The 21,675-nt window shown below is 39.4% G+C and overlaps 1 protein-coding gene across 2 annotated transcripts in view; it reads left to right on the top strand.

Moving 5' to 3' along the window:
- Positions 1-21,675, top strand: part of cacna1bb (calcium channel, voltage-dependent, N type, alpha 1B subunit, b) — a 134,837-nt gene that overhangs the window by 60,903 nt on the left and 52,259 nt on the right. For both annotated transcript variants that reach the window (XM_019272847.2, XM_019272846.2), the window contains exons 8-19: positions 6,103-6,206; positions 7,547-7,662; positions 7,776-7,865; positions 10,666-10,755; positions 12,090-12,311; positions 12,409-12,521; positions 12,640-12,752; positions 13,337-13,468; positions 18,209-18,281; positions 18,583-18,700; positions 19,714-19,781; positions 19,973-20,079. In XM_019272847.2, coding sequence (XP_019128392.2) covers positions 6,103-6,206; positions 7,547-7,662; positions 7,776-7,865; positions 10,666-10,755; positions 12,090-12,311; positions 12,409-12,521; positions 12,640-12,752; positions 13,337-13,468; positions 18,209-18,281; positions 18,583-18,700; positions 19,714-19,781; positions 19,973-20,079 — 1,346 coding nt within the window. The remainder of the gene's footprint in view (positions 1-6,102; positions 6,207-7,546; positions 7,663-7,775; positions 7,866-10,665; positions 10,756-12,089; positions 12,312-12,408; positions 12,522-12,639; positions 12,753-13,336; positions 13,469-18,208; positions 18,282-18,582; positions 18,701-19,713; positions 19,782-19,972; positions 20,080-21,675) is intronic.

The raw sequence follows: 21,675 nt of genomic DNA, 5'->3' as shown, positions 1-21,675 counted from the left end.
CAGACACAGTAAACACCAGCTCTAGATAGTACAAACATTTGTCCTTTATACTAGGAAGGAGGGGGTGAGGAGAGGGAGTTGCAATCAGCAACACACTAGTCCTTTAAGTGACTTTGAGGAATCTCAGAACACAACATTTTTACAGCTTAAAACTGTGGTACCATCTTGACATGATCCCACCATACCCATCTGTTTCCATAGACAGTCTTTTTTTTTTCTTTCTAGCAGAGATGCCTTGACAGTGATCTACAAAAGACAGCAGAGGCTTCAGCTGATTCACACTGTGGATGCCGCTTTCGCTCTCAGCCAGTCAGCGGGGAAGTGACACTATTGTAGCAGCAGCAGGGTGTGTGGGTGATTTCTTAGTGTTGATAATGTGGCAATTTTCGTTTCATGCCCCGTGATTTTATTACATTTCCTTTGTCTCCTGGCGACCCGATGTGTGCCATCAAATTAGAAGTGGCCCTAATTACCTCTGCTGTGTCATCATGTTCAGGCTTAACACTGCAAGAAATGTACATGTTACCTAATATTTCATTTGCTCTTACTTGAGTCTTTTGTCCAAACCTTGCATTTGACTCCTTAAACACATTTAATCAATCAGGAGTAAACAATCTCTTAAGATCTTGCATTGTGGCATCCCCATCTATTTATGATCTATATGGTTTATTAAGTGTATGTGAGGTGCTAGAGCTCACAGGCATGTTTTGTCTCACTTCATTAGAGCTGTGTGAGTCACGGAGACAGGTGCACCTTGACCTTGTCAGAGTGTGACGTCTTGTACGGTCGTGGCGCTTGTCAAATCCTTGTAAAAATAGAGCAGCACAGAGGGACAGTTAGATACTGTGTGAACATTCAGTCATGACTGCGTGAATCCTTTCATTTCAGTGGATGTACTGTTACTAGCTTGACAGAAAAAGGTACTGAAGTTGTCAGGTGAGGTAGCCTTTTTTTTTTCATCCTATGAGCCCGTGCTAGTTTTTTATACTTGAAAAGGGATTTAGAGTGCAAAGAAAACATATATGATATAGTGTTGAGTTAGATATGTCATATCTTGTCTTCAAAGATTTTCTTTTTTGCTACAAGGGTGAAGAAGAGTAAAACAAAACAAGATAAGCTAACAACCGTGGCATTGTAAACTGTATATAGTTGTCATGGCTAAGACATCTAGCTTTACCAACATTACCATTCATTTGAAGTCATAGATTTTATTTCTTTTTTGGTCGCCTACAAAAAAATGTCTGTTTATTTGGCTGCTGAATTTTTCCCTTTCTTCACAAGCTAATAACTTTGCCTGTTTGGTGCTGGGCAGGTAGAGTACCACAGGTTTATGAGAGCTTGTGTGTTGAAAACAGCTGCCTGCTGGAAATAAAACTGATGAGACTAAACCATAGAGTCAATGTGCCATGAAACCAAAACGATCAGCTAAACGAGACTCCTCATCAGTGAAGCGACCCCAATTCACACATCATTTGATTCAATATTTATATAACATAAATATTAGTTGTGGAGCTTTAAGTTTTAATATCTGTTATATGAAAGTAAAATACAATATACTGTAGGATTCAAGAAACTACATTATTATCCAATAGGTGATTAGACTTAGTGGAATTTCTTTTAGTGGATGTAGAGCTGGTGATGTGATAAAAGACCTTAAATGCACTGGTCTGGATACCAGACTTCAGCCTGTGAGGCTCTATGAGTACTCATGATGTAAAAGGAACTTTGTGTCTACATTAAAGTGGTGAACTGTTTGAAGTCAAACTGCCTGATTAAATATCACTAAAATCACAGCAAATGGTTTCACTGTCACAAGAGGAATATGGTAGACTCAGAGAAAGATAAGATGCTCAAAGTCAATCTGACCAGAAAAGTGTTCAGCAGCTCTCTAAGGACCTTTTGCTCTCTGTGCTACTGTACCAGAGCTGTTGATCACATTCATCACTGCTTGTTGTGAATGATTCAGGACTGTAAAGAGCTGCAGAATTGATTCAGCGTATCTGTCTTTATCAGCAGGCTTTCCTTTCCATCAGAGAGTGTGTGTGTGTGTGTGTGTGTGTGTGTGTGTGTGTGTGTGTGCGCGCGCGTGTGCGTGCGTGTGTGTGTGTGTGTGTGTGCGCGCGCGCATGTGTGTGTTTGTGTGGTGGCAGCACTGTAGGCTGAGAGTGGGACACACACCACAACTGCATGATGCATGACTGTAAATTATGTGGCAGCTTTTGCTTCTTTTCTCACTGATCATTCAGAGCAGTCAGCTAGAGAATGACTCATGGGAATAACAGAGGTGGAATAACAATATCAAGTGAACTCATATAAAAACGTCAAGCTCAATGGAAATAAGTTATTACCTAAAGTTTGCTTTTCTACAAAATGAAGCCATCATTTTACTCCCAGCACAGAGGGTCTGTTTCTAGGTTCAGTACAGAATAGCTTCTATCTAAATAAATAAATTTCAGGACAGACATGGCATGTAGACTTATTATCTACCTGTAACAAGTTAGGAACAGCAGATTAAATGTCTATTCTTCATATATATTATATATTATATATCCAATAAAACACAGACCCTTTTTGTCATTTATGTTTAGGACAAGACATAAGTCTGACTCACTTTAACTTTGTACAGCAGACAGGTTAAGGTGGCTGTCTCTAATCTAGAAACTGCTGTCTGATCTGCAGATCACTGATTCAGGTTGATACTTAGATAAACGTACGGTTTATTTAGATAAAGCTTTTAAAACAACATAATTAGCTTTATCATCATCATTTTACAAGATTGCCTTCAACCATTTCAGTGTCACTGAATAGACTCTTGCTCATTACACATATAACTACATTTTGAATCACATTACTTAAACAACATATGCGGTCATTAGAAGTACCTTGCCCAAGGCAACATAGTGCATCAGCAGTTTTGTAATGAACTACATTAGTATAACCAGTGGCCTTGATTGCCATATGCCCTGTATTTGCGCCTCTGCTGTGCCTGCAGTGTGTTTAATCTCATTGCATGGCTCTCACACTTAAAGCTCTTGCTTAATGACACATATATCCTGTATACCATATGTTCTTTACACTTGAAATGGTACATTCTCAAGGAGTGTAAAGTGCCAAAATACAGGGATCCGCTCCAGCCACTTGAGACCCTACAAAGGACAAGATCTGGTCATAAATATGTAATGGACGTTTCTAGCATAGATTATTAATAATTAAATTAATAATTATATAATATAAATAATATATCTATATATATATTATATATATATATATATATATATATATATATTCGAAACCACAGATGTGTTTGCCTGACAATGCCAAAGGCTGTTTGTAATATAGAATACTGGATCACACCCTCCATGCAGAAGTGACATATGATAAATTGAAGTGATGGATGTCCTTTTATGCTGCCCAGGGGCCATAGTACAGTTCTGTTGTTTTCTTTCCTCTTTATAATTGCTGGATTGCACCACACCTTATTTATGACTGTCCAGGAAGGGCCAGAACACAATGTCTGCAGTGTTTGCAGTGTCCTGATTTACACTCAAGATAAGATAAAGATACATAGATCTGACATGCTGGTCTTAATGTTGGGGCCTTTACTCATAAAATGATGAAATTGTCAGGTTTTTACCATATTTTAAGAAACATAAACCTTTTCTTTTTGAAAAGACAGTTATAATATTCTCACAAGCAGTACAAAATCAGGTTGTGTTTGTTTCTTAAATCGGAGAAAACCAGCAACTCCTCAAAGACCTTGCTGTATGCAGTTTTCTGCATCTAAAAATCTGAAAAAAATAAAAATTTGCATAAGCTCCACTGAGCTCATCTCATCTGCCTGAGCAGTTGACTGAAGAATTAAGGTCATGTCAATAGGAGAGAAAAGTCTCTCCTCCTCACCAGATGACTCCGACTGAAAGCTGATGCAACAGAGTGCATTTCCACTTCATTTTCTCCTCACACCAGGCATCCCGGGTTCCCCAAGGAGAGGAGAAGTAAGATAACTGTTGCTACTGCAAAAAGAAAAGAATTTTACCAAACCCTGAGCATGGATACAAAATATAATACACACACATAATATTTTATTTACAGATCATCAGAAGAACATGAAATCTTTAAACAACCTACATTAACAGATTTTTGACCACCTGTGGGCGTTACAACAAGCTGTAAATAACAGCCTTATTAAAAAAAACTTTCAAAATGTATATGATGAATGTGTTAGCGAACAGTTGGTTATTTACACATCTAGTTGAGAATTATTTTGACGTTGTGTTGTATCCACTAGCCTCTGCTTTTAACTATTTTTTTGGTCTCCACCAACCCCTGAGGGAAATATTTGGCTCCATAGTGCTGGATAGGTAAAGCATACGACAAAGCATACGCATAATTCTCCAAAACTTTTATTGAATTGAACTGAACAGAGGGAGAGAGAGGATGAGTGGATGTTCATGTAGCGCTTATACCCAGAGAATTGAACTAAATGTGAAGAGCAAGAAGGAGAGACACAGAGAAAAATGGGAGAAAAAAGATTGAGTGATGAGATGATGAAACAGTGATGAGATGTTGGACATGTAGAAAAAGAAATGACGCAGAGCTACACAGTGAAGCTTCTGCCTGCCATTTATCCTGGTGTGTGGGCTGTTGCTTCTCTGACAGCTGGGACAGAGGCTTCTGTATGTGTGTGTGCTCATCTCACATACTGAGGTGCATAATATAGATCTCCAGCCTGCTGATTCAGCCACCCCGAACCTCCCATCACAATTACAGCCAGCGTGTGGCAACGCTTCAACACTGGCGTCTGCAAAATGTCACTGTGGTTTACACAGCCCATCAGTCGGCAGGTCTGTCCCCCGCTAACAGGCCGCTGTGCGGGAGCACTCGGAGACATGGAGGGTCCTGATTCGCAGAACCCCCCTGCAGGGAAACAAGCAGGAATATCAACCCTGCCACAGCTTGGTCTATAGAGAAGAAGGCCACTTGACAAGAAGACCAGAAGTTGTAAACACAATTCAGGCATACTGTCACCACATAAAGTTGACATGGCTTACATGTTAGCAGTTGCCTGCTTACTTAAACAGAGCAACATTTTCATTCTCTGGGAGTCATCTTTTTAGCCACCTGAGTAAGTGTGATACTCTTTCTCTTCCAGCTCTGTTTCACTGTCCACCAACTCCAGCTCAACCTTTAGGTAATTGTGAGCTGTGAGACTGAACAATATACTAAAGTTCTGGGCTGTAAAACTAAAGTACTGAAAAGCATTCTGTAGAGCTGAGGGGAACTGCAGAGTTTGATGATAACTGCCTGTGGGTTTGTCACTTCTTTGCATAATATTAAGATTATTGCAACTATAATACTGCTTGTAGACCTTATCACTCAGCATCAGTGTCCGACCTCACTGATGGAAGCAAGTCTCTGCAGCCCAGCCCTGAAATCTTGTGGAGAGGCATGACCTGGGTGTCTACATTTTATACAGTGTACAAGGTCATAGTCAAAGAATCAGCACAGTTCAAATAATATGGGTCAATGTTGAGGTAGTGTGCTTCTGCTCACAGCGTCATTGGGCATTAAAAACCTACAGCAGTTAGCTGTGTGCAGTGTGTGCGTGTGTGTGTTTGTGTTTGAAACTGTAACTCATTTAACCTACCCTGCAGCCATGACAGCTCATACTGAAACTGAATTGTCACATCTATTTGTCTGTGGACAATTCGAAATGGAGGTTTCTCAGCCGTAACTCATGTTGAATTAAACAGTTGTTTTGCCGCGATAGCAGGCAGGACATTTGTGGGTTGGTTCGTTTGGTAAAGGAAGCTCAGAGAGATGACGCACGGACTTTGTTAATTGCTTTTTTTTTTTTCTTTTTTTTTTGAAATTGAAAAGTTTTCACTATTTTCTTTCTAATAAGGAAAGTTGAGAAAAGTATTTGTTCAGTCAGCCAAGTTTGTAAAAAAAGAATCCTTATTCACATTGGTGGATGCGAAATATATCTGTACACTGCTCAAGCTGGTTCATTCAAAACCTTTTTAGTGTTGACATGCTGATGTGGTGTCTACTACTATGTCATGGAAAGGTCTGACTTTGTTGTGTCATTTCTGTATACAGACCAATGATGTAGCAGGGAACACCTGGAACTGGCTCTACTTCATTCCGCTCATCATCATCGGCTCCTTCTTCATGCTCAACCTGGTGCTGGGTGTCCTATCTGGGTAAGTCATCTAATAACATAGCTACTACATTTACATTTCATTCTTATTATGGCTGATTATTTATTACTATTTATTTAGTATTTTTCCAACAAAAACAAAATCCTGGAATTAACAATGTGTAAAGAAATTGGCTTGAAAAATAAATAAATAAGAAATGTGGTGAGGGTGAATTGAGTAAATAAACTCTTCACCTCATAATCTAGAGCTTCTCTTTTTTACTTTCCCATCTTTTACATCTGTTCCTTTTGTCTTCATGTGTCCTTAAAAAGACGTCATGCTTTGGCTTTAATCATCCCCTGTGCTCCTGGATCTTATGTCTGCCCATCTTGTTGTATATGTGGTCGCAAAGAGCCTCTTCTCACCTTCTGTGACTCACAGTCCCTTACCTCAGCAGAATCTGGATGAAATCAAACAAGTGCATGGTCACTTATCCAAAGGTTACAGGAAACCTTCTGCTGAAGGAGCTCCCCTGTCATTCTCATCATTCTCCCTGTCAAAACTGTATTGTTGGTGTTATTATTATTATTTTTGTCCTGTACTGTTACTGTCCACTCCATGTTTCGTCAGTAATGTTTTTACTCTGTGCAATAACAGCAATCTTGCAGGTTCATTGCACGTCACACTGTGTGTTGCAATGTGTCAGACTGTTTAACATCAGTTTTGAAGCATGTCAGATTGTGTGTTGAATAAACAATGACATGTCACCAACTTGTGTCAATTCACAATTTCAAAATGTAGCAAAACAGAAAGGAAGCTTTGTCCATTTGATCCGAATCACTGACACTCACACTGTGATGGAGAACAGCTGTTTTGGACTGAACACTGCTACATTTTTCTTATGATGGTCCACTCTTATGTGGGACAGCCCAAAATTGCTCAGTGTTTAACGGGAACACTGCTTTTGTGGATTTTACAAGATAGGTAATAAGTACTGTACCTTGATATGTTGAGTAAATATACTTATTTACTTGTTTGCTTGCACTGAGATGAGGATGTGTCCACACACAAACACATTTCAGTGTTCATAGGTTTGAGAAATATAGCACATAGCTCAGTTTTGCCAACATCCCCTTTTAAACTCTTGTTTGCCCTCAGCAGCTGACCTGCTGTGATCTGAACTCCACAGTTAGTACTCCTTCAAATGAGGCTTGAATATTAACCATTTCCATCACAAATGTTTTTCATCTTGTAATTCAAGTAATCCTGTTTTTGCTGTGAGTGTGCAGGGGGGAAAATACCTTTAAAAAGAATTTGGCATAAAATCCAAGTTGCCAGATATCAAAACATGTTACAGTTATTCTTTCTGTGTATGAAACATAGCTCTGTATGTGTCTGAACAGAGAATTTGCCAAGGAGAGAGAGCGTGTAGAGAAGAGACAGGAGTTCCTGAAGCTTCGGAGGCAGCAGCAGATAGAGAGAGAGCTCACCGGATACTTGGAGTGGATCTGCAAAGCAGGTTAGACTCATCTCTGAAACAGTGTGAGAGCTGGCATACATGTGTTTGTTGTGTTAGAAAACAAGGACAAGTTCACAGAAAGTCCCTCTCTCCTTTTCTCTCTCCCGCTGCAGAGGAGGTGTTGCTGGAGGAGGAGGATGAGATTGCAGAGGAGAAGTCCCCGCTGGATGGTGCGTGGTACAAGAGGAAACAAAACCTTCCAGGTGAATACAGGGCTGAGTATCTGTTGCCTGCTTTACCATGGTCCATCACGACCAGAGGGTGATGGTAAACCAGGCACAGAGAGGTACAGTTCATCATTCCCATCTCATCATTGATTTCTTTTAATGTGCTGTGCATAAATTGTTCTCTTTTGCCATGGAGTGGAGTGACATACTGTGCAGACATGATTATCGCCCAGAATGTTTCAGGTGTTCGTTATCTGTGCATGCATTTGAAAATTTGAGCTATAGATTCTGTACTTTTTCTGAAGAAATGTTGGATTTATCTTTGTAATCATAGTTAGCTAGATTATTATACAAACTCCATAAATTACATGATACACTCAAAAACAGTAGAACTCATTCCTTTGAGAAATATAGCTTGGATTTTAAAAACAGGTAAAAACAAAACAAAACATTAAAATCTCTTCAAAGTGGAGTCTCTGCTGGTTGTCTGGCAACCTTGCTGGACATAACCCCTGTAACACAACATCTTGCTATTTTTACACCAGTGTTTGTACGTATTAAACAAACTAGATATAACATGTTAATTAGTGAGTTTTTTAACCTTTGACAGAGTCAGGCCAGCTGTTCACTCTTAAAGTTAAGCTTAGATAACCATCCCCTGGCTGTAGCTTCATATTCACCATAGAGACATGAGAGAGAAAAATAAAAACCTTTAACAACAAAGTGTATACATTTACCAGAAGGCACTGCAGAAACATAATTAAATACCAATTTTATAGGCAGCTTAACTTCTTTGTGCTTTTGAAACAAAGCAAACTTAAACACATCAAATTTAAATTTCTGAACATCTGCACACCAAAATGTTTCAGGAATTTGTTGAGGCCGTTCATGGAAATAGGGACTCTATAATCATCCTCCACAAAAGAAAATGGAACTGGCTTTCCACTTTTTCCGAGTCACCTGTTGACGGGATTTAGTGGTAACTATCTAGTGGTGAGGCTGTAGATTGCAACTAACTGAATACCCCTCACTTCACCCTCTCCTCCAAGCATGAAGGAGAAACAATGATGCCTGCACATTTGATGATCATACAACAATGAAAACAGCAAATATATTTGTTTTATTTATTACAAATGGACCTTTAACATTAGAGTCTAACATACAGTAAAGTATAATATGAGTGAGGTGGTTCCACTTTTTAACATGAACCACTCAAAATATGCTGCTTGTAGTCATGCCAGTATATCATATATAAGAGCAATAATATAATCAGCACTTATTATCAAGTTATTTAAGTAGTGGTCATGGTCTCCACTTGCCTTCCTTATTTCAAAAGAATCACAGTGAGTCCTCTCTCTTTCTCTCTCGTCCATGATGTCAGCCCATTATGCCTGGTGTGAAGGCAAGGGTTAATTAGTGGGATTTACAGCTTTAGTCTGATTAGTTAAAGTAAATCCACTACACCACCCTCCTCAACACACACATGTGGAAATGCATTTGCCAGTAAATGGACACACGCTGGAAAGACATCTATGCTGATGATTCCGGGAAAACGACAGCACCCAGCTGCCTTATTTTCTTGATTAGTTATGTGTCAGGGATTAAGTCCAAGTCCAGAGCTGTCGAAAAAAACACTCTGATGTCATTAGAGCAGAAAATATAGAGTTGGCCTTCAGTCAGCAATGATTGGCACTTTGCTCTACCTGTCATTCATCTGAGAGGAGTAATTTAGAGGTGCCTTAAAAATGATTTGTCCTGAAATTACTTTTCCACTGTTTACCTAGGCTTCTACTTCATGCTGGATATGTTATTTAGATGTAAAATAAAAAATATTTTTACATGTGTAGTCATCTAAAATAGGTTTCAGTTGGAAGTGTTACTATTAGTATCAAGAACACAGACTGGTGGACACAAATGCAGGCAGGGAGACAATAATCAGTTCTCAAGGTCTTTTAATTCGGTCCAAGGGTCAAAATCCAGAAAGGCAATCAGACAAAATCAGGAGACTGAGACTCGGAAACCAGGAACAAAACAATCAGACATGGGGAAACTCTCTTACACGAAACGCTGGAATGCTGCTCTATGAGACAAGATAATCTAGCACTGACACACAGGGGAGCACTGGTTACATACACACAGGAGGGAAGGGAGAATGAGACACAGGGGAAAAACATAAAGGCGGGGACAGGTAATCACAGAGAGAACAGGAAGTGAACACAGAGACAAGACTATCAAAATAAAACAGGAAAAGACAAGACTATCAAAATAAAACAGGAAACTGACACATGACACAGAGATAAGACTATCAAAATAAAACAGAAAACTGACACATGATAGACCCTGACAATTAGTAGTACTTGTATTTAAAAAAAATCTTTTTGAGCAATTACAGACAAAAGTGATTTGATGAGGAAGACATTGTTTAAGTGTCCTGTTAATGCCTGATTCTTCCTCCCAGCAGCATTATCGAGTGGAGATACAGGGTTGTAGATCTTAAGAATGAACCCACAGAGCTGATCACGTGATGGTCGTATTCATGTCGCGCTGGCAGTGTTTCTTCCAATGGCTGGCTTCAAGCAGGAAGGCAAAGAATCTCCAAATGAAAAACATGATTGATGTCTGCTATTCATAGTTTCAAATTAGTTCACCCCCTCCACATTGCCACCACACACACATATATATGTGATGGGATGAGAGCTTGAAAATGCTTGTTTTTTACTATAATTAACCTCCTCTCTTTCACTTGAATTAACACATTAGCAACATTCCTATATCAGTGTAATATATTTTAAGACTGATAGTTTTTCCCTTTCTGTCGGTGCTGTTCTTTTTATAGTCTTGAAAAGAAGCAAAGCCAAGAAAGGTAAAAATGACCTGATCAGTGCAGAGGAGGGGGAGGATCCTTTCGCAGACATCTCCTCTGTTGGTGAGTCTTCCATCTTTTTATCCACCAGCAGATCACCTCTGACCTTCACATTCTGTCTGTTCAAAGACTCAACCTTTACAATAAAAGACACCATAACAGCCTGTCTTCAACAACGGACATGAGTGTGTCCTCTGACTCTCTGGTCTCCATGTGTCCGATTAGGATGTCATGTCATCTCAACACACACACACACACGCACAAACTTAACAATGTACATTACAGAATTACATTGCAGATTCAGCACCATCTGGATCAGAAGAGCTAAAGCTCTTTTTCTCCTGGCTGTAGAAGCATATCACCTCAAGGGAAAATAAGTATAATTAACTTTTCTAATTAGACTGTTAAATTAAAATAGCAAGAAAATGACCTGCAGCACATTAGAATTAGACTTTTTAATATTAATGAACTTCCTGGTCCCATACAAAGACAACATGTAATTGCTTGTCTGTGGGTTGGAAATGAGCATAAGCATGGTAATTGAAACCATTTTGTTGCCTTCGCTACTTTTATTCTAACTCATCTTATGACTGTATTCCATAAAATTAGGTGTCATGGGAATAGATGCTCTGCACAGTCAAATTTTATCTCTCATCTGACTTGTTTCACACATGATGCCTGCAGTCCTGCTGCACAGCACAAATGTATTAGGTGCATATTTTTTAATGAGCAGCTGCAAGGAGTGTTCAGGTGATTTTATGCTTTTCTTTCTGTCCCTTGGGTAGTATTGTTTCTTTTATCAGTTTCACTTTCAGTTCTTGTGAGAACTGTCACATAATAATTCTTAACATTTAGTTTTTGTATGGATTTGTATGGTATCCAACTTCTTTTGAGAAGCAAATAAACACCAGCTGTACAACTTGTTTTCATCGGTTAACTTCTCACCTTTCTGCGTTGATGTACTCTAGGGTGTGGCTAGTACACTGCGACATCACAGTTGGGTGTGGTAAGAGGTGCAACAGACTTGACACATTCAACCATAGTTTTATGTTCAGGGCAGTGAAGCATTGTTTTTCACCCTGGAGTAAGCTAAAATGTATTTGTGCTCCTCGATCAACTAACAGCCAACTAACAAAAATGTTGTTGTTTTTTGTTGTGCTATTGCAACACAAGCAAGTGTATTTTCACTCTGAGTAGCACCATCTGTTTTTCTTAGACATATGTGTATGCATGACCATCATAATGTACAGTATATAATAATTACCAGACAAGGATGGGATGCTGCTCATCACAGTAGCAGGAAGTAGACAAGAGAAACACATGCAGTGATTTACTGTAAAACAATGACAAATACTTGTCACTCATTTCCTCTCACCTCTCTTCTTCGCCGTTTTCAGCTCCTCCGGGCTCTCCCTTTGGTCGGGCCAGTGTGAAAAGCAGCAATAAGTTGGACAGCTCCTCCTACTTCCGGCGTAAAGAGAAGAGGACACGATTCTTCATCCGCCGCATGGTGAAAGCTCAGAGCTTCTACTGGATCGTTCTGTGTTTGGTGGGCCTCAACACTCTGTGTGTGGCCATAGTTCACTACGACCAGCCCGATTGGCTTACAAAGGCCCTCTGTAAGTCACACATACACACCCGTACTCCCACACACTTACTGACATTGATGGCCTGTAAAATATCTTGGTTTTGTTACTCTGTCTATTTTGAAAACAGACACAGCAGAGTTTGTGTTTCTGGGTTTGTTTCTGACTGAGATGACCTTGAAGATGTACGGCCTCGGAGCAAGGAATTATTTCCATTCCTCGTTCAACTGCTTTGACTTTGGGGTAAGTTTCTGTCAGCTCATTTAACGCTAACTACCAGTGTTAATTCTGTTTGGATGGTTCACCTGTCAACCTGTCTTGTTTGTTTTGCAAGTGAACTTCAATCTGCTCTCCTCTCTAGGTGATTGTGGGAAGTATTTGTGAGGTGATCTGGGACATGATTAAACCAGGAGCATCGTTTGGTATCAGTGTGTTGAGAGCCCTGCGACTGCTCAGGATATTCAAAGTCACCAAGTGAGTTCCATCAAGGACGAGTTTTTCTTTCAGACTTTGGACAGTACTTCTAGAGTGATAGGAAAGTGGAGTGTAACAGATCCAAAGCTTAGAATGACCCACCAACATGGTTCTTGCTGTATATTCCTCCATCTCTTTATTTTCTCGTAGGTTGGTACCAAAACACAAAAAGACGCTGTCCTAAACAAACACATCTTAAACCCTATATATCAAAATGTGGGTCAGTTCCTTTAAAACGCTGCATTTTGGAGGTTTTATTACTGCAGGAGCTGCACTTTCTCAGAGCTTTTTTAATTCTTTTCTCTCTGAACTGACAATCCTGTTAGAGTTTGACGGTGATCCTTTTATTTCATTAGATTAACTTTAATCCTGTGACTCACTGAACCTGGCGGCTGTAGTCCCTGACACATTGTTTTATTTTATGCCACCTACAGCTCATATTGTCATTTGTCCCTCTTCTTCCTCCTCTGTTTTGGTTGTGTCTGTCTTTGTCTTTTTTCAAGCATTGTTTATTCTGTCACTGGCTGGTTGTCAGAAACATTTAAAAAACAAAAATTAAAAGTTATTTCTCTGCCTCCACTCAGATATTGGAACTCGTTGAGGAACCTAGTGGTCTCGCTCCTCAATTCCATGAAGTCCATCATCAGCTTGCTCTTCCTCCTCTTCCTCTTCATCGTGGTCTTCGCTCTGCTTGGCATGCAGCTCTTCGGAGGACAGTGAGTAATAATCTCTCAAGCCTGTCCTGCGCTCTGACCGTTCTGTCTTCCTCTTTCCAACACCGACACACATGTGCACACGTCATCCTCTCCTCCATCCATCTCTCCATCTGACCCTCCTCTCTGTGTGTGATCCCTGGCCCGGCGTGGTGGTGATGACAGGCGTGTTGACACAGCAGGTAGCAGGCAGAGCACTAGTGCCGACTGCAGCCCTTTGATATCACTCTCAGCAGGAGCTGCATGTCTTCTAATGACAGGAACGCCTCATGATTCTGGGTTGGCTGCGGTTAATTAAAGGCCTGGCATCCATCCTTGTCTCAACACACACATTTTACTTTGATCTGCACCTCATGTCACACCGACATTTCTTCAGCTAAGCAGGTTGACTGTGATCTTTTTTCTTTTTACATTTTACATTATATTCCATGCTTATATTCCATTCTTTTAAATGCCAGTGTAGTTTAGAGTGTTTTGGTGTATCTTAGTCATACAGCAACTTTTGCATTTTTGTTTTGAGTTTACTAGGAAATGGAAATGTTATTAAGCCTTTAAGGTATAATATTTCAGCATTTAACTCAATGAGCATAATGTTGTTGTTGATAATATCATTGGGGTTATTTTGTCAGGTAAACTTGATGTGTAAATCAAGTGGAGTGCCCCTTTAAACTTATGTTACGTTGAGTTCCTGGAATAATTTTCTCACAAGAAAAACTGCTTCATTGGTCATTGACTTGTGACCGACATGTGAATAATGAGTGTTATCAGTCAGAAGTTAAGGAGGAAGGAGTCGACAGTCACAAAATGTCTTGTTTTTTAGTTGCCTAAACCTAACCAAAGCTGTGACAGCTTATCAATCAATCAAAAGAATCACATATGAGTCATTTATGAAAGGCACTGACAAATGATTTTTGTTAGGGTGTGAGGACTAACTTGTAATAAGTAACTTTAAAAGTAATTTAACTGAATTCAAAGACAGTCAGTTAAGGGTTTGTTTAACAAAAATGTCCCATAATCTTACAAATAAACAGAATGTGAGACATTTTAATTCAAATTCCTTTTGTTTAACAACAATGAAATAATAATTAATTTAAAGTATTACTCTACTTGACACAAGGTGTGAGATAAATGCAGCTAATTTTCAACAAGAAATCTTGAGATAATAGAATCAGAGAGTTTCTACATAGGTAGCCTTTGAAAGGTCAGAATCGACACATATGTCAGATTGTAAAACGGATGAGTCACTCACAGTTACAAGATGGTTTCATTGTACAGTCACCAGTGGGTATTTTTACATACTGGATCAGGTAGCATACACTCTTAAGTGAAAAGCTACTTTCACATGAAGTCATGTCTGTTCAGACTGACGGCTTTCAAAAACACCACAGCACCTCAACAGGATGTCTTTGTAGCACCAGGCTGTTGCCATGGTGCCTTATAACAGTCTGTGCCATCATTAGCATCGCATTAGACTCTGGTGATGGACAAGTGTGAGATGAGTCTGACGTCCACATCGTGCTTCCAGCCAGCCGTGCACATCAGGCGGAGCACACTGTTCTCCGCAAATAATGTCCAGACTAACATTCATGCTCTTTTGAAGCCTACATTGTCCTTTAAATCTAAAAAATGAACCGCAGGGTGTCAAATAATTTTGGATTTTTTCATTTTCTTAAGTTAAAAAAAGCCACTTCTTGTGCTTGCAGATAACGTCGGTTTTTGTTGAATGAAAAATAGGATTCCAACCCTAAATGGAAGATGAACTGGCTCGTTAAGAAGAAGAGGTGGTTTGTAATATTCTGACTTAATTTTTGGTGCAGAGATTATGTTCCTGCTCTCAGAACACCAAAAGTAATCTTCTGGTAAAATTGTAAGAACTGAAAGATAAACAGCTTAAGGCAGAGGACCGTTTTCCTGCTGAGACTCACAGGACATCACTGACAGGAAAAAACTGTGATAAGCTCAAAGGAAACGTACAGGATTTACTGTAATAGAATAATGAATTTTTCTGGTTTTGCTTTGTAACTCTCCGTTTTAAAGGTTCCCGACTGACTTTGACACACAGGAGGGGATGGTATTTTATATTTCCAGCTGAGGCCTTTCTTAGTGTGCACGCTCAGTGATTGTACATCCTCTGGACTGTTGGACTGTGACTTCAAAAGACATTTCTTTACTCTGAATGTAATGTGTTTGACAGTGCAGTTTTGTTTAAGACTTTTAATCAATCATTTCATCAAAAAAGTCAATCTCTGGCCAGTCCATCCAGGACTTTACAGTCTTCTAACAATATTAGTAATATTTATAAGTTCAACCAATGCCTCTTCAGTGTTTGCGATTCTTACACAAATTTTACAAGCTAAAGTCAAGTAAAAACCAAACCTGGAGTGAGCTTTGCTTCCCTAGAATTCATCTTCTTAAACTGCACTTCCCCAAGGCTATTTATTACTCTGACCATGTTTGTCCAGTTGATCATTTTTCTTCAAGTTAGCAAATTCAAGCCACCTCTAATTTAACACCTAGAGCTAATCATTTGATTTATGGAGACACTATGGCTTGATAGGAAGCACTACATTCATCAAAAAAATGTTAATTGCTAATCACATTCAGCTAATCATAGAAATGCTCCAAAAATAATTTTTCCTCTGTGGAACCTAAAATAACATGAATATTTAACCACAATTAAACATTTTGGAAAAGCTGCTGCAGAAACAACCATTTCTGGTTAGAATGATTAGAAAAACCTCTGTGAGATCCAGGAGCCACTGATTAGTTGCAAGCTCACAGTTGGCTACCTCTTCGTATTTTGCCTTTCTCAGATAGTAAAAAGCCACTTTCATTTCATGAATTCTCATGTGTGTTCTGATTTTTTTTTTTCAATATCATACAGCTGTTATCTTCAATCTGCTTGTACATGCCTGCATGTTCTCAGAGATGTGTCTTACATTCACATACACAATGCAAACGTGCTGCTGCTATTGTCTGAAGGAATAGATACGGGTAGTGTTAGGGAACAGAGTTTGGCCTCACATGACTCTTGTCTTTCAAGATTGATTTAATGAAGTCCCCGTGGATGCCGCTTGGAAGCCAAACAGCGCGCTCCCAATCCCTATTATCAGCGTAAACAGAGGTCGGTGAGCACAAACCATTGTCGCCCCTCCCTGCACTGGGCCCGCTAATCCTTGAGGAAGGAGGAGAGGCTAGGAGGGAGAAGAGTGGAAGAGGAAATGGTGAAGTGGTAGTAAAAAAGAAAGCAAGGAAAGGAGGGAAGAGGGAGAGGCAAAATAGAGAAAGTGGTGGCAGGATGAGCAGTGAGTGGAGAGATGGGTGGGCAATGGAAGATGGAGTAATGAGACAAAGAGGGACAAAGGCAGAAGCAGAGAAACATGGGGAGAGTATGATGACATACCAAGGGAGAAAAGGCTTATTGAATTAGCTTCCCCTCCCCCCTCTACTCTCTCGCTTTTCCTCATCCCATCCCATCCCCATCTCCCTCATGCATGTACAGTGCACATTAGAGCCAGACCGATACACGCTGCTTGATATTACTGGCTGTTACTGGGTTTTCAGTGATTCATCACATGGCCACAAGTGTGTGGACACCTAAATACCTATTGAAAGACATGGTGATTAATCTGCTGCTATAGCAGCCTCCACTCTTCCTGGAAGGCTTTCTACAAGATCTGGAACCTGATTGCATATTACTGTTTCATATTTGCTCTCAATTATCCATAAGCATTTTTTATTGGTATAAGCATGTATGCAGATGTGCAAAAATCAAGCAAAAAGCACCTCATTGGCAGAATCTTTATATATACTTGACATAATTCTTTTCCAAGAAAGTCTTTTTTATTTGTTTGGTTATAGTCTTTGCTGTTCAAAATTTGTGCTTCCTCTCCTCATTTTTAAAGTCCCCTCTTCCTTGTCTTTGTCTTCTTTCTTTGTGTGTGTTTTTTTTTTCAGAAACACATATTACTCCTCCACTGCTTTATGTGGCATATCATATGTATTGTTTATTCCATATAGCAGAAATAATAAAATAATTAACATCAATTACATCTATATTAACAAATATAGATGTAACTAATTGTAACTAATATTTGTAAAATAGAACCTGTAAACATATTCACCTCTTCTCTGCTTCTCTTTTGTTCCTCTGTTTTCTCATGACTTTTTATGATTTGTGTTCTTACTCTTGGATGTTACCTGAAATATAGTGAATCCTCATGTTTCTCCTGCACACAACAAAAATTTAAATTGATATTTTTTTCCCCCATTGGGACTGGCTCCAGCCCCTCATGACTCTGACCTTTTAGGTGAGGGTTAGGAGCTAGAGTAGAGGATGCTAATGTCGGTCCTCACGAATACACAAGAACAAATGTGCTTTGGGTTGACAGTAGACAAAAGTGTTTGTCTAATAGTCTGGAAGAGAAAAAGAAAAAATCCTGAGCCTCAAGGTGTGAATGTGTGTGTTTTTGTGCAGTGTCATGTTTCTCATGAACAGAAACATGCAGTGATGCTTCGACAGCTCAGGAACAGGTTCCTAACATTATGAATCCAAATGGTTTCTTGATATTTTTTTTATTTTAACCCTCGTGTATCACTATAGACATTTTTGCCTTAATGGTTTTAGAGGGTACTATATTAAACTGTTGCCTGAGGGTTGATCTTCATTTGTATCTTGTATCTTCTCCTGAACTGCAGGTTCTTCTCTTAGTAATGACGTCTTTCTGATTCTGATTCTTCTAGCTTTAACTTTGACCATCAAACGCCAACAACAAACTTTGATACCTTCCCAGCAGCCATCCTCACGGTGTTCCAGGTAAGACTCCTATACACCTCCACACTAACACACACACTACACTTCACACCAGCTGAATAAAGGAGAGAATACGAACTTTATAGAGCAAGAAAATTGTTATCAGTCATTTTAATTAGAAGGAATGACTGGTCTGTGTGCCTTCTGTCCCCTAATGAGCTTGCTGATAATCCCTCAATTAGTCTGTGCTCCTAACCCTTCACTCTGTAAAGTAATTTAATTCTACACTCAGTCTGAGATTTGTGCAGTCCTTTACATCCCGCCAATGTCCCCGGCATTGTTCTGACTCTTTTGTCTTCCTCAGATTCTGACGGGTGAGGACTGGAATGCTGTCATGTACCATGGGATTGAATCTCAAGGAGGTGTTCGCCGCGGCATGCCCTTCTCCATCTACTTCATCGTCCTCACACTCTTTGGAAACTGTATCCTCTTGAACATCTTGTAACTTAAACTGCAGGCCAAAAAAAGTCAGGAGGAGCAGGATTAAAATGTAGGACTTCCTAAAAGTGGAGGCTGCACTGATCATTACAACCCACTTAAAAACAGACAGAACAAACCACACTGACAGTTTTGTTCATCAGTTGTGGAGCTGAAAACTTTTATCTTAGCTTGAGAGGACAGGTCATAGAATCATGCAAATCAGTAACTGAATATCCTCATGGTGCAGGGATGCAGTAATATTATTATATTTATATAACAGTAGTAAGATTTATTTAAAGGTTCAGCAGCATTAATGTTGCAAACCCTCTGTGGGGCAGCTGGATCTTCTCCATCAAAACTCCTGATAACTACACCTGTTCACTAATGCACACACTAACAGGTGTGACAGGCTGATGTCACCCTGTGTTGAGAAATATAAAATAACAATATGAACATATCTTGAAAATATACCTCTGCCACATATACATTTGAATGAATGAATAGATAAACTGAAGTTTGACATATTTATCTGTATACTTAAATGTTTTGGGCTGTGCTCACGATCAGTGTTTGATTTATTACTGCAGAAATTGTTGGTTGCGACACACAGATAGACAGCCTAGTCAAACACAGCAAAGCTGTAAGACACAGCGCCAAAAACTCATTTTCATCAATAAACTCCTCACAAAGAATGTGTGCAGATCGCTGCCTGTCTGCACCTGGAGACAGTCAGTAAAGCTTTTTTACTCCTACTCACCTCGTCACCTTTTTTTGGACGGTTGTATCTAGTTTCTTACTCTCAGTCACTTGATAAACACAGACCCTGAACTGCAGTTGTTGGAGTTATTCCATCCTGGACCAAAATATTACCTGAACGCTGACAGGCAGACTGACAGATCGACCAAATCATCATTTTTAGGCCTCAGCTGCTAGTTTGGTGGAAAAATAACAATGCATATTTCATCACAGGATGTATACTCGGTATCTGTATTTTCTCCTGAGTCGTGTCACTCAGACACCCTCCTAAATGTCTTCTTGGCTATCGCTGTCGATAACCTCGCAAATGCACAGGAGTTGACTAAGGTAGGCTGGTGACTATGTATTTGAACACATATTAATAACACATATACAGTGGATGCTGTCTACACATTAATAACACATATACAGTGGATGTTGTCTACTTCATAGTGAAACCAGAGACAAGACATGCAGTCAGTGTTCGTCTGTGTATTTTCATTAACCAATGTCTCTGTTCTTCTTCTCACTGGCTAAAGGATGAAGAGGAGCAGGAGGAGGCAGCCAATAAGAAGCTTGCCCTGCAGAAGGCTTTGGAGGTGAAGGAAGTCAGTCCAATGTCAGCAGCCAACATCTCAATTGCTGCGTAAGTTTGCGAGCATCCCTCCCCCCCTGACAGTGCCGTGTTCACCTGCACTGGGAGTTAAATGTTTTGTGTGTCGTCCTGCTATATGTTCTTCCCTCTCAGTCTCAAATGTCTGTAAAACTACTGTACGTACTGTGTCTGATATACATTTGGACTGCTCATCTGCTCCCCCTGTGAGAGAGCTCCTGTTGTGTTGCCTAGTTTATTACACCCCATTGTCTACCTTCTTCAATAGCAGAAGCAATTCAGGAAGCTACAATCAACAATAGTTTCTGTCTGTGGTTTTACTCTCTTTTTTCTTTCTTTTATTAATGTCACAAGCATAACCTCTCCACCAAAAAGCCCAAATCTACAAATGAACACATCTTTGTCCCCTTTAGAGGAAAAATGTAATTCAAGTAATGTCAAATTACCACAAAGATGGTGAAGTTTTGGAAAATTTGCAATTTATATAGAAAAAAATTGACGTTTCAATGCTTAATTTAACATCTTAAGCCTTGTTACATGCTGCCAAAATGTCGTTTAATTTTCAAATTGGTGTCTCACTAAACAAGCTTTTGAATTGCTATCTTATTTTTACGACAAGTCAGCTTTCAGTCAGCAGCTAATAGGATAATAGGATTTAAAGATTAGGCAGTTCTTGAATCATGTTTTTAGATAGCTGTCTTAAGTAAATGCATTTAAACGGCTGATACTAAATACTCAGTGTTGTGGTATATCTGATGGGAAACGAAGAAGTTCTATTAAACCAACTCTACTCCATAGAAATAAATAAAGTATACACCATCTCAACGGCACCTTGCATTATAAAGAAATGTTTTTAGGAGTCAACAAAGCACAATTTAAAATATAAAAATGTTTTTAGGAGTCAACAAAGCACGATTTAAAATATAAAATGTTTTCTTATTTGAAGAAAGCTTCACAGGGCACCTTTTTCAAATTCAAACCATTATATACAGTATATCTGCTTTTATACAATACAAAAATCCAATTCAGAATGCTATATATCTGTTTTCTTCACAGAGGACAGAGATATACAGAGAGACAGGAGAGGTAACATGAGTCAAAAAAAAAGATATATAAAAAACCTTAATCGCCACTGTCACAAGTTCCCATCTCCTCTAATGTGATAATGACAGGCATGTCTTTATATACCCATAGTTCCTGTCAAGCTAAAACTTTTGACCCGCCCCCTCTCTACCACTAGCCTGTGATTGACAGGTCCGGGGTCTTGAGTCAACGTGGAAATTAATTGCGCCTCCAAATTTATCATATATTTAGAGTCTGGATGAGTGCTGAAATTATGAGAGTCTGTCAGGAGAAAACTGGAGTGTTTTCATCCTTATCAGTGATTAGAAGCTGCAATACGTGATGGTGGAGGCTGAAACGTACCTTTCTTTGACACCCTTCTCTTCTGTTAACAATAATGCACATTGTCTAGATTTGATTAAGACTTGTCTAATTCTGTGCAGCCCTTTGTGTGACAGCCCTCTAATCATCTGACAAAGTGATCATCTTTGAGTCACACTCGCTCCTTAATTGCATCCTCCTCACTTAGAAATAGGTCAATTAGACTGTAGAGAATGTAAGCTAACG

The sequence above is a fragment of the Larimichthys crocea genome, chromosome IV (assembly GCF_000972845.2).
Source record: "Larimichthys crocea isolate SSNF chromosome IV, L_crocea_2.0, whole genome shotgun sequence".
In the NCBI taxonomy this organism is placed as follows: domain Eukaryota; kingdom Metazoa; phylum Chordata; class Actinopteri; family Sciaenidae; genus Larimichthys; species Larimichthys crocea.
Note: the sequence above shows the minus strand (reverse complement) of the source record. Positions and strands in the feature narration are given on the sequence as shown.